This window comes from Astatotilapia calliptera, chromosome 6 (assembly GCF_900246225.1).
Source record: "Astatotilapia calliptera chromosome 6, fAstCal1.2, whole genome shotgun sequence".
Lineage (NCBI taxonomy): Eukaryota > Metazoa > Chordata > Actinopteri > Cichliformes > Cichlidae > Astatotilapia > Astatotilapia calliptera.
The window spans coordinates 27,047,374-27,060,347 of record NC_039307.1 but is presented as its reverse complement, the minus strand read 5'-3'; the positions used below and the strand labels follow the sequence as shown (position 1 = coordinate 27,060,347).

The following is a 12,974-nucleotide window of genomic DNA, read 5'->3' as shown; positions in this document are numbered from 1 at the left end:
GGTGCACGTGACCTGTTTTTTGCTGCTGTAGTTTGAGCCTTTATGCAATACTCCAACAGCCAGGTAGTTGGAGCCGACCCCAATCAAACTACCTCTCCCTCTGATGACCTCCCACCCTGGACCACCAAGGCCATTCCCACTCCCGCTGAGATCGATGCCCGCCTGGCTCAATATGAGGGGAGATCAGAGGAAGAGGAGGAGGAGGAAGAAGAAGAGGGGAGAGTCCCAGATCTTCAGAAAGACGACATGATGGCAAGGAGGACGGGAGTTTTCCATAAACAAAGCGCCTCTACAGTGACTTACAACCGCTTCCTACCTCTGCCTTCCTCCAAACGCTGCACACAGGGAGAGGTAACCACAGACGCTGCTCCGCAGAACAAGAAGAAAGTGCAGGCAGACAGGAGCAAGAAACTGGACGTCAGGTGGGCTGAGCTGTGATCTGGAGTGTGTCTAACAGGGTGCAGATGCAACTAACAAGCTCGGGTGTTGTTTGCATCATAAAAGAGGTTCTATAACTTGGTGTTTAGTTCTTTCAGTTAAAAGACTTTTTGTCACAGAGTGGAGCACCAGCAGCCCATGGAAGCACCTCAACAGCAGGTCGAGACAACAGTGATCCGATCAGCGTCTCAGGGAGAGTGGGAATACGGTGATAATGAGGATGAGTGTGGTGAAAATGTGCCTGCGCCTGACCCGGAGAAAGATGATATGATGGCTCGAAGGACGGGGTCGTTCCAAAAAGCGAGCACAGCTAAAAGAAATCAGTTCCTGCCTGTTCCTGGATCAGTGAAGTATAACATCAGTCCAGTGTCTGCTATGAAGCAGCTCCACAGCAGGCCTAAGCTGACAGAAAAGAAGGAGGGTGAAAGGTATTTAATGAAAAGAAATCGTGGCACTTGTGAACTACTGCAACTAACAAAGAGTGTTTATTGGCAAGGATTAAGGTTTAATGATGTTTACTTTACATCTTCAAGTACTAACATTAGCATGTGTCCTGGGTGAATTACAGTCTCGACTTGCCTGCATTGTTGCTGTGAGTGTTTCTGAATGCCTGCAGCGTGGAGTGTGATGTTCATTCATTCATATGAAAGGATTGGTTGACTTTGATTTGCTGCTGTGGTCGGATTCTTGCAGCTCTGTTTCCCACGTGGTTTGGCTCATTTGTGCTTTGGTTGAACTAATGTGGTTGAATGTTTTGTCGTGACATCTAACGTAGGTTTTGTTAGGCGTGACTTTTGTCGTTGTTGTGTAAAGGACTGTTGGCTATGAATCACGGCTGAATCACATAAATGGCTGCTGTTTCAGTCTGAAGAGGTTGAAACTCTTAAAGGTTGGGTCACCCTAATTATGTGAAAATGTAAACTTGAAAAAGTCTATAAATACTTAATCTGTCTTTGGCAGAGATCTGGCTTTAGGGATGAGAAACACATTTATGCAAATTATAAAAATTCTCCAAATCTATAAAACTGCCAGAAAGCTTTGCCTATTTATGTAAACTAGTACTTACCCATGCTGCAGTGCTGTGTAGTATTTTCATGCTGTTGGCAAACCAATATACTTCATCACTCTAAGAGAGTGTGATTACTTAAAGCAATTAGTCCATTTTTGGGTCCCCAGTAATGCTCAGATCCTTCTAGTCCATTGTTAGGTGGTTGCCATGCAACATGATGGCATTATAATATATCATATATCTCATAATATGTCATGTTCATGTTTTGTGAACATAAATAGAATCTTAATAAAGTGAAATGATGCAAAAGTATCATTTTACAAGATGATATAACATGTAGTAGCAAGATTTACCTGTGTGCCATGTTCAATATCCAGTTAAATTACCATCATTACAAATAATTACCTAAATCTTCTGCATCACCCTCTAAATATATTGTTCTGGTAGTCTGGTTGTTTTGGTGATAATGACATTTGTATCATTGTACAATTTCCAATAAAGAAAGATGCTATCAGGTGTTCCTTAGGGGGTCTCTACAGCAGGTAGCGCCGCATATTTGATCTGGCAGATTTTTACACCAATGACGTAATGCCTTTCTGAACACAACCCCAAAGGGATTTGTGTCTTCCAGAATGAAACCAGGGATCTTTTTCTTCTTAGGTTAATATGTAAACTAAGCCACATCATTATGGAGCCACTATAATCTGCTCAGTTCAGTTTTTCAACTGCAGAGAACTGCAACAATTCTCTATAAGCAAGCACTTGGCAACTGTATGAAGGAAGAACACCCCTTCAACAGCAAGAGACTTGGTAGCTACTACAGAGAGCATCTAGTGTAATACAGTGTGACTTTAAAATGAATCCGTGAAACAGAACTGATGAAACAGTCTAAAAACTCACACTCCACCTTCTTGGTTCAACAGCAAAGTTGAACTTAAAGTAGATCAGATGAAAAGTTGACAAGAAAAGCATTATTATGTTGTTTGGGTGACCCGACTCTTTAAGCACTGTCTAACCATCCCCGCTCAGTGATCTCATAGCAGGCTGTAACATACCCAGAGTGGATCAGCTTTCAGTCTTCAGTGATGCAGTTTTAATTTCCCCTATAAGCATATTTTCTGTTAATATTGGCCTTGTCACTGGGTTGCTGTTCCAGCAGTATTGTTGCTGTGGCAGCAGAGCCACAGGCCCTGCCCTCCAAAGCTCCAACCAGTCCCACGTTTGCAGTGCTGAGAGAAAGGCGTGAGGAAAAGGAGGAAAAGCAAGAAAGCGAAGGTGCGATGGTCCCTAATACCTCTGCCACAGTTACTGCTGAACCCCTCTTTTCTCCTTCACTCGTGCCTGCACCCAGTCCTGGTCCTGCACAAGTCTGTAGTGTAAAGTCAGGGCTGGAAAAGCAGAAAGTGGAGGAGAGAGTTGAGGAAAAAGCTGAGGTGGAGGAGAGAAAGAAGGATGTAAATGAGAAACCTCGAAAGAAACCCTTCTGGCTGGAGGACGACGAGCTTCCTCCAATGATGTGAGATAACTGTTAAGCTTTTTGTGCATGTGTTATCACTCCCCCTCCCAGATTTGATGAATGGGATTGTTGCTCTGCTTTTCTAGCAGGTTTTATTTGTTATGATTTTGTTCAGATGTGCAAAGCAAAACATTTCCCTCTGTTAGCGATTCACACGTTAAATTGCTAGCTTTGAAAAATATTGTGTGCATTTAGGGCGCCTGCAAACCCCGCTCTTACCCATACCCTCACCTGCTCTTTCCTCTCATTTACTTGCTGTTTTAGGATGAGCCGACGTGTTGCTTTTATGTCTGAGGACACCGAGTAAGTGTTTATCTGTGAATCTGGATGAGCACCTGCATGATAACAATATGGACACACTACACATGCCACAATTCATGAGTAGAATCCAAAAATATGCTTACAATAATGTGCTTTGATACATTTTAATTCATCAATAGCGTCAGGCTTTTGGTTTCCATTGATTGCTTTTACATATGAAACTACACATCAACATAGACTCCTTCATCGGATTGTACTACATTGCAAAGTTGAATGACTGTGTTTCTTATCTTATGTTCATAGACTGTATGTAAAAGATGGACACAGCCACTGTGCCACACTTACTGGTTAGTATGGTTAGTTAGTAAGTCTCATATGCTTGGAGATGAGCATTTTTGTCAAACACTATCTTGATGTTTCAAAACTGTACTCAATGAGGAAGAAGTGGATCTAGCTGAGAAGCTGGGTTTATACCAGCTTCTCCGTCTACCGAGGACCATAACACACTTGAAACCAGGAAGTGAGCCCATAAATTCATCAGGAAGGGTCACGAAGAAACGAAGCACAGGCGTTTTCTATTTTACCGTGTACAACTGGAAGCCTCTTTTTCCATCCACAGGAGTCGCCCCCTGCTGGTGTTAACAGGAGTGCAGGTTTTAAACCTAGAAGCCATGTCCATCTTTTATATACAGTCTGTGGTTGTGTTTGCTCAGTTTATTAGCTGGTTCGTGATTAGTTTGCAGAAGCAGTAACATGTCTTTGCTAGTGTTACTGTGTTGAGACACGGGCAACACATACACAACTAATATACAGAAAGATTGGTTTTATTATATTTTTTCTATCATGCTGTATTTGTTTTTTTTTTCATGTATAAATAATATATTCATCCTTGAACCAAAAGAACCCAGATCCAGGATAGGACGTATGGACATTATCCAGACTTTAAAAAGAAAGGTTGTTACCTTGTGAACAATGTTTTAAAAAAAAACCCCAAAAAACTCAAAACATTTATTTCTAACTTCTATCAAAGTAGCAAAGAAAGTTAAGGAGGGCATTTTGTATTCTTAGTGGACAGTTGTTGGTTGTGCATGTCTTTCTCCGTGTTTGTGTATATTTATAGAAAAAAAATTGCAGTTGCATTTATTTTCAAGACTTTTTTTCCTGTTTTTGCTGCTTTTTTTTTTATCATGGACTATGTGTTGTTTTAGACTAGTGCTTGGGTGTTATTTTAGGCTCTGTGTTATACACACGTTGATGTCACTAAATGCAAATAATAGATTAAACTTGCTGGAGGGGTTTTCCAGAGCCAAATCAGGCAAAATGATTAACTGTGGCGTTTAAGGGATTTATCTAAAGTAAAACTATAGCCTTTGTTTTTCTAGGAGTGTAAGTATGGGTGACATGCTTAACGAGGAAGAGGTGGGACACTTACCGTCGCTGAGCCAATCGCGACATGAACACATGCACGAGCAGTACAACAACTTTCTGGAGGATGAGGACCACTGGCAAGATGTGAGTGATGTGAGGAAGCATTTAGGGTGCATTGGGAAAATAAGAACCACATATTAATGATGTGAACTTGTGACAGGACCTGGCTCGCTGGAAGAATCGCCGCCGCAGCGCGTCACAGGATCTAATCAGAAAGGAGGAGGAGAGGAAGAGAATAGAAAAGAGGATGAAGGGGGAGGGACGTGACGGCAATAAGAGGAAGAGCATTAAGACTTATAAAGAGATCGTGGAGGAGAAGTAAGGATTATACAGAGACCATTTTTCTTGCTTTCCTTACAAACATACTTTATTTAGTGTCGTGACAGTATTTCTACCTTTGGACAAATGCTTTGTGTTGCTGCTCTTTTTAGGGAGCGCAGAGAAGCAGATCTGTGTGAAGCCTACAGAAGCGCAGTGACTCCAGAGGAGGCAGCCTTGGTTTTGCAGCGCTATGCTCTCCGCTTCACCATCAGTGATGCAGTACTGGACACCCTAAAACTACCCAGATCCACCTCCACACCCAAAAACGAACTAAATGAGCTGGACAAAGAGCAGAAGCCAGAATCACCTGTTAATAACGCTGAGATGTCAGAGGCTCTGCGCCAACCAGAATCACATGTAGTTACAAATCAGGAGCACATGAAACCTGAAGAGATAGAGACAGACACATCAGATCAGCAAGAAAAATTAGCCACCAGCCCTCTAACACCAAACAGTCCAACCAGTCCTCTGTCCACAGTCACAGACTCACTGAGTGTGTCACCTCAGTCTCTGGAGTTTAATGAACCCCAGACCCAACTAATGGAGTCTCCAACTGCGCAACAGGCTGCGATCACAGGAGATCCACAGCCTCAGACAAAACACACTTCACCTCAGAGTGCGCAAGGGCAGCCTCACCCCACACAGTCGGCAAACGCTCTCCCCTCCCCACCATCTGTGTCCTCCAGGCCCATCCCCCTGCTGGCAGCCAAACCCTACTGCCAGCCTGGGGCCGTCCTCCCTGGGCACAAACCTATTAAGGTAATGACTCAGATCCATCAGGATTGACTGATAGCTGGTACCTGTGTTGTTTGTAGCTTTTAATGTTTTTAAAGTTTTATTATTTTCCTCTTGCTCATCAAAACCTTTTGTAATACTCTTCATGAAAAAAATATCATGGGCGACTTTTTTATTAGTATTATTTTTTAAAGTATTCATTATGAAGATTTAAACACTAATGAAAATGTAAAACTGTATGTATTTTCCCATCCATATAGTCTAGGTAAAATATCCCTGTAGTCCTAATGTTTGTTTACATGTAAATAACTAAATTTTGCCATTAGTAATTAAAGCCTTCACATGGCTAAATGGTTAATGCTTAGATTAGACATTGCAATGCAAGTGTAAGCAAATATCCGTTTCGGGAAGAATGAAAACAAAAGTGGACCCAGCAGCAGACATGGGAAGCAAAATGTGAAAACTAAAGCTGAGCTTTTTACATTTTTTATTAAGCAAGAAAAGGTGAAATGAAAAATGTACAAGCCCCCCAAAATAATTGAAAAGTAGGGAAAGGGAACAGAGGCAGCAGGCAGTCAGACTACAGAGACAAACAGGTGAACAGAGGGAAATGACAGGAGGGAACGGGACACAGGTGTGGGCAGAAAGCAGGCAGAAACAACATGTGAAAACAGGAGGTAAACACAAGAGACACATAACAAAAAACAAGTAGATGAAAGTGTTTGCACGCATAGACATGGCTGAGGGAGTCAAAGGCAGGAGAACACTGAAGAGTCGTCAATAACAGAAGCAAGACAAGGACCAAAAGCTCGATAAACGCAAGAATCAAAAACTTCACAAGCAGCAGAACAGCATTGATAACAAAACAGAAACAAATCTCAATAATATTAAACAAGAATCCAAAACTGAGAAACAACACAAAAGCCCCATCAGTGTCAACAACTGTATGACTTTTCCTGTCATACAATAATTGGAGTCTTGTGTAAAAACAGATCATTATAAGCAGCAATTTTTTATTATTAACGAATAATGTGTCTTGATGAACACACTAGCCCTTACATATGCTTTTAACTACATTATAAGTTTTATAAACCATTTCTTAAACCCTGCAGCACCAAATGTGTCATATTCAATACATGGGTTTTTGAGCCCTAAAGCAAAGGTTGCAAAAATGATACAAATTGAAACTTGTCAGAAGGTTCAATAAGCACTCCAGTTAAAAAATTGAACTTTCTGACAGTTGGTGAACATGGTTTAGGCTTTACACGGTTAAAGTTTGTACAGTTTTAGTAAATGCCAAATAGGTTGGCTATAGTTACTCATCGCCTTTCTCTGCTTTCCTCTCAAAAGGACGGGTTGGTACGAGTGAATGGAGAGGAGACGGAGGAGCTAACTGTTTCCACTCCACCTACCTCCCCTCAGCACTCACCACAGGAGACCAAAGATGTTTTATCCAAAGAGGCGGAGAAAGATGCTCCACCTGTGGAGGCTGTTAAAAGTGCCGAGACTGCAGAGCAGCAGCCTACGGAGACGGAGAAGTCAACGCCGTCTTCAGGCTCTGCCATCAGCTCCCTGATCGAAGGTCGAAACTGTATCATCACAACAACTATTGTGACAGAGCTTACGCAGAAGGTTGTGGAGCCGCTTCACACAGACACCCAAAACGACGGAGAGGTAATGCTACAAGTGACATATTAAAAGATGCTTCCTATTTGTCCCATTTAGCAAAAGTACCACACAAAAGCTGTCATTCTGCTACAGTCATTTCTTCCAGTGATGGATCTCCCTTGTAAAGCAAAAGTATAGTTTAAAGAAGATCACATTATTGAACAATTACATTAACGTAAAACAGCAGCTGCATAGGGTGTAAAGAGAAAATTCATCAGAGTCTTGAGCAATAGTTCTCCACGGTTTCTGAAGGTCTTTCAAAAAAATTGTATTGGTCATTATAGAAAGTTGCACAAGGCCCAGTATGAGAGAAATAAGTATTTAAAACTATGAATCATGCAAAGCCACTCAAGCAGGGTTAATTAAGTTTTCATTAATTATTTTTCCTGCCTTTTTATTACCACTGGATAGTTTATAAATATAGTTTAATATTCACCCCACATATCCACAGGTTGAGACCACTGGCTTGTTTGAGAAACCAGAGGATGAAAAAAATACTCAACCATCTTCCACACCCAGCAGCATGGAAGAATATTCTCCCACCGTCTCGGGTAAAACTGCATTTCAAACAAATCCTTCACAGCGTAGCCGTCCCGTTTCATTTCTCTAATATTCTGCTTGCGTCTGTCTCGTTCCACAGAAGGACTTGAGGAGAGCAGTGTGACCGTGAGTATCTCTGAGCAGCTCCAGCTCCTCCTTTCTGTTTCTCCTTCATTCTTTAATATGATCCTGTCCTGACCCCTCGTCTCCAGTGGTCACTGTAGTCGCTGTAGTCAGACTTGTCCTCTCACCTTTCCTCTCTTTCTGTCCTTTTGGTGGGTATACATGTGTGTGTCTGTGGTTGTTGGTCGGGTCTGGGTAGATTGAGACCCCCATGTTGAACTTGGCTAAACGTGTTAATCACTGGGTCTGGGACCCCAATGAGGAGCGTAAGCGCTTGGAAAGGTGGCAACAGGAGCAGGAGCGCCTCTTAAAGGTACTGCAGTGTAATGATGTGTATGTGCACGAATGCCTTGCAGAAAACAGACTGCACGCGATGTAATGGACACGTGTGTAAATGTTGTGTGTGTGTGTCACATGTGTTTTCTGAGCATTCAGAAATTAACATGAACGTGTTTCACTTCAGGAGCAATACCAGCGAGAGCAAGAGAAGCTGATGAAGGAATGGGAGAAAGCACAGCTCGAGGTGGAAGAGGAGGAGAGGAAGCACAATGAAGAGGTGCAAACATCTAGACAGACTCACTTTAAGCTAAAAAAAAAAAAAAAACTATGTGTGCTGGTTCTGCACGTCCTATTTTTCATCTTTGATTTTTTGTTTTCTCTGTGCTTCTTCCAGGAAAGACGGATTCTAGAGGAGACCGTCACACCCCTCAATCCTACCGGCCTGTTAAACCAGGTGTCAGGACAGACGGCGACAACCTCACCTGGTACAGAAAACGACAACACAAAGGGAAAAAATGTTCCTCTGCAGCACAATGGCCAAAAAATCTCTACAGGGAATGAAGATCAGCATGCATCAAAGCTGCATTTCTTCCAGGGTGAGCATGAAGTACTTACATTTCTGGACCGACAAAGCGAGGGAAAAAACAAACATCTGAAGAAGTTGGATCAAAGAAGCTTTAGCCTCCAAAGGACAACGTTTATAATGAGAACAGTAAAGCATTCTTTAGAGTTTATCATACTATGTTATTCATTTTTATAGATTCTGGGGCTGATGTTGAACCTTCAAAGAAACAGGAATTGTGGAAAACAGCCTCTCTGGACCGCAATACTCAGCTGAACCAGGGACAGGTTGTTAAAAGGTACACCAGGTGGCTGTATATGCCTGTATCTACACCCTTGTGTTATTTTATACAGTTGTTTTACTTATTGGATTGAATTCTGGCAGCAGCAGTTCGCACTTTCGCTCTCTCTGGAGAGCCCTGTGATAAAATAGCAACCTCTCCTGTCTGGTGTTAATATTCAATTGTCAGAAGATTTAAGTTGTTTCTTTTGTTTGTTTATTTGTTTGTTTTTGTTTGTTTGTTTTTGTTTGTTTGTTTTTTGGGGGGGGGGGGGGTACTAGCATGGCACATATCTTTCAGCTGTGTATGTGAATATTTTTCTTTTTTTGTAACCTCAGATCTGGATCTCATGATGGTGTTACAAGTGAACAACAGTCCTCCTCTCCAAAGCCTCAGCCTCCCTCACCCAGCAGGTGATGATGCTAGCACACATATGCACCAATGAATACCTGAAATATTACCACAGATCAGCAGATTGAAGATCCATTAATGTGGGGAAAGCAGAGTTTGTATCTGACTAACTGTTCCCCTGCTCTCTTTTTTGTGTAGGTGTGTTAGTGGAAAGAGACTGTGCACTGGTTGTTCTCAGCCTCTGGGAAAAGGCGCTGCTATGATCATAGATACGCTGGGACTGTTTTTCCACATGCACTGTTTCAAGGTTAGCACGCTCATGCAGATTAATTAGATGATTTTATTTTTCCTCCATATCGAAGCAGATACGCAGAGATCACCTGAGCACATCTACACCCACCAGCCACTTTATTAGGTACACCTGTTCACCTGCTTCTAAAAACGGATACCTATTCAACCAGTCCCATGGCAGCCGCTCAGTGTAGACATGGTCAAGATGGCCTGCTTATGTTCAAAGTGAGCATCAGAATGTGGAAGAATGTAGTTTGCGTGGCTTTGAAGGTGGCCTGGTAGCCAACACTAACTCAAATAACCACTTGTTACAACCAAGTATGAAAAAGAGCATGTCTGAAGGCACAACATGTCTGATTGGAAGCAAAAGACCACTCCAGAGCCACTCCTGTCAGCTAAGAAACCTTAGACACAATTTGCTCTTTTAGTCATAATTGGACATTTGAAAACTGGAAAAACATTTCCTGGTTTTATGAGTCTCGATATCTGCTGCAACATTAAGACATGAAAGCATGAATCTATCCTGCTGGGTTGTGTAGTGATGCGGGGGATATTTTCTTGGCACACTTTGAGCCCCTTAGTGCCAACTGAGTATCATTTCAACATCACAAACTATCTAAATATTGTTGCTCAGTATTGTTGCTGACTATGTCCATCTCTTTATGACCACAGTGTACCAGTCTTTAATGACTAGAGTAGCACACCATATCCCAAAGCTGAGATAACCTCAAACTGAGCATCATCTCATCTTCACTGCCTACCTGACAATTTTTGCTGACCATCTCCATTCTTTTATGGCCACAGTGTACCCATCTTCTGTTGGCTACTTCCAGCAGGATCACACACCGAATCACAAAGCTCAAATACTCTCAAACTGGTCATTTAACACGACAGTGAGTTCACTGTACTCAAGTGGCCTCCACAGCCACCAGATCTCAATACAACAGAGCACCTTGCCAAAGTGGTGTGACAATTTCAATGAGAGAAACATTTGCAAAATTTGTACAGCTGAAAAATCTGCAGCAACTGTGTGATACTCTGATGAATGTTTCCAGCACCTTGTTGAATCTATGACAACTGATGGCTTAAGAAGCATTTCTGAAAGGAAAAATAAGGGGTGGGCAAGGGGGTCCGATCTGTTAGGTATACATAATAAAGTGGGTGAGTTTATATCACAATTATGTCCAAGGAAGAGAACACATAAAAAATTGATGCACAACAGGAGTAAAAATGAGAGTTTTCAACATGAAGACAGTCCTGTGTGTACATAATGTTAATTGCCGTATTTCCAAACGCAGTGTGGACTGTGTGGTGTACAGCTTGGTGACGCCACTGCAGGGACTGACGTACGGATTCGTAAGGGAATGCTGAGCTGCCACGAGTGCTACATTGCATCTCGGGGTGAGAAGACACGCACACCCACACAAACCAGCACAGAGGGACTGCATCCTGTCCTGCACACAGATGGCATACAAAACACATACCTAGCCTGTGTGATGTCACCCGTTGGTTTGTGGGCTCCATTTTGACTTCAGCTTTTTGACTGCTAACATCTTTTTTTTGTTTATCGGATTTTTGTAATGTCTGTGGTGTCTGAGTAACTTCTATAGTATGAGTATATACAGACATCGTTTCTGTCTTTATCTCACATACCAAACATTTTAGATAGTACAAACCATTTCAGTGTAAACTTATTATATGACTGTTAATGTCTGTTTCTGTTTGCAGGCCGAGGTCAGCCCACCACACTATGATGACCACTGTTTTGGAGCTGGACCCTCTGTGATTGGGTGGAGAACTCTTCTAAAACCCTGAATCACACTGAAACAGTCTTGACGCTACAAGTCATCATCTTTTTTCCTCCTTGAATGCACAACAGTTCACGTGGATGTTCACAACGAGGAGTCTGAATCCACGTGGGTCAAAAGTCTCAACTACATGGACTTGCAGGACTATCGCTATACTTCTTAACCGTACACGTGTATACACTTGTTTTTAGTATGTGTAGCATGGATGTAATCAAAAAACCAGTTTGTTTAGGCGTTTGCACATCCATACAAGACATTCAATAGGGATCTTACTCCAAGAGCTGAACACTACTGTCTGTAACACATCGGCCTCCCAAATCTTGACTCATTAACTCCTGCTTCTGCATTGATCATGTGACTCCACTCTCTTGAGTGTGATGCAAAAGGGGTTCAGGTTGGATAACCTGAAGTAGCTTGACCATTATAATGCCTTACTCATACCTTCTCCTTTATTTTTGGGTTTTGTGTTTACAGTTTTGCATGGATAAAAATAACATATATATATATAAGTTTTTGTGAGTATTGCTCAGATGGATAGTGAGTTGTTATTTTCTTACCTATCCTTGTGTTTGTCGTACATCATTCTGATGATTTTGTTTTTGATTTTCTTCTATAAGTCATTTTACAGGAATGAGAATGCATGTTGTTAAGTAATAATGCTTGTTCTTTGAATTTTAAATAATTTCCCTTTAGGATGTTTTAGCCATTGTTTCTTCTCACAGACTGCACCTGAATCAGTGCCTTATGTAATGAATGCGAAGGCGAGTGGAGTGTGCAGGAGTATTTCACACTCATACAGACCTAAAGGTCTTGGCACATAGTGTGTGTGTGTGTGTGTGTGTGTGTGTGTGTGTGTGTGTGTGTGTGTGTGTGTGTGTGTGTGTGTGTGTGTGTGAATGCAGTGTGTGATTTGACTTAATGCACAGTTCCATACCAGCAAAAAATAAATGTTAAATGGATCAGTCTCTCCTAATCACCTGCTGTCCTCTTCCATCGCCTCCAGTGAACTAAACCAATGACATAATGTTACTTGCTGCTTCCCTGTTTTAATATCTTCTTAAGGTAATCCACAGTGTCCTAAAATCTCTCCTCATTTGCCTCTGTATCACAAGCGTTGCCTCCCCAGAGAATAATCTGAACTGTCCTATCCTCTCTTGTCTCGCCTCAATCTGGAAACCTGACAGCTTCTTCATCTCTCAGAGGAATAGAGCACAGTTCATTGTCTTTTATAGTAACTGTATGTTTATCAATAAAATGTTTTAAATGGGATGCTATCTGTTTCTTTATTTGGATTTACTTTCATGCTGACATCAACATAAACGATTTTGATTATGAGCTGTAATGTTATAGCCATGCCAAGTACA

The 12,974-nt window shown here is 41.8% G+C and overlaps 1 protein-coding gene across 7 annotated transcripts in view; it reads left to right on the top strand.

Annotated features, from left to right (window-relative positions):
* Positions 1–12,879, top strand: part of LOC113024378 (LIM and calponin homology domains-containing protein 1-like) — a 31,387-nt gene extending 18,508 nt beyond the window's left edge. For 4 of the 7 annotated variants that reach the window (XM_026171398.1, XM_026171401.1, XM_026171403.1 and 1 more), the window contains 18 exons: positions 60–422; positions 558–866; positions 2,604–2,963; positions 3,228–3,266; positions 4,607–4,736; positions 4,813–4,970; positions 5,084–5,732; positions 7,059–7,382; positions 7,828–7,927; positions 8,017–8,042; positions 8,239–8,352; positions 8,503–8,595; positions 8,713–8,914; positions 9,079–9,178; positions 9,499–9,573; positions 9,710–9,818; positions 11,101–11,203; positions 11,531–12,879. In XM_026171398.1, the coding sequence (XP_026027183.1) occupies positions 60–422; positions 558–866; positions 2,604–2,963; positions 3,228–3,266; positions 4,607–4,736; positions 4,813–4,970; positions 5,084–5,732; positions 7,059–7,382; positions 7,828–7,927; positions 8,017–8,042; positions 8,239–8,352; positions 8,503–8,595; positions 8,713–8,914; positions 9,079–9,178; positions 9,499–9,573; positions 9,710–9,818; positions 11,101–11,203; positions 11,531–11,556 (3,280 nt within the window). In that variant the 3' untranslated portion in view covers positions 11,557–12,879. The remainder of the gene's footprint in view (positions 1–59; positions 423–557; positions 867–2,603; positions 2,964–3,227; positions 3,267–4,606; positions 4,737–4,812; positions 4,971–5,083; positions 5,733–7,058; positions 7,383–7,827; positions 7,928–8,016; positions 8,043–8,238; positions 8,353–8,502; positions 8,596–8,712; positions 8,915–9,078; positions 9,179–9,498; positions 9,574–9,709; positions 9,819–11,100; positions 11,204–11,530) is intronic. The other 3 variants (XM_026171399.1, XM_026171400.1, XM_026171404.1) reach the window with 3 other exon arrangements.
* Positions 12,880–12,974: the final 95 nt, after the last annotated feature.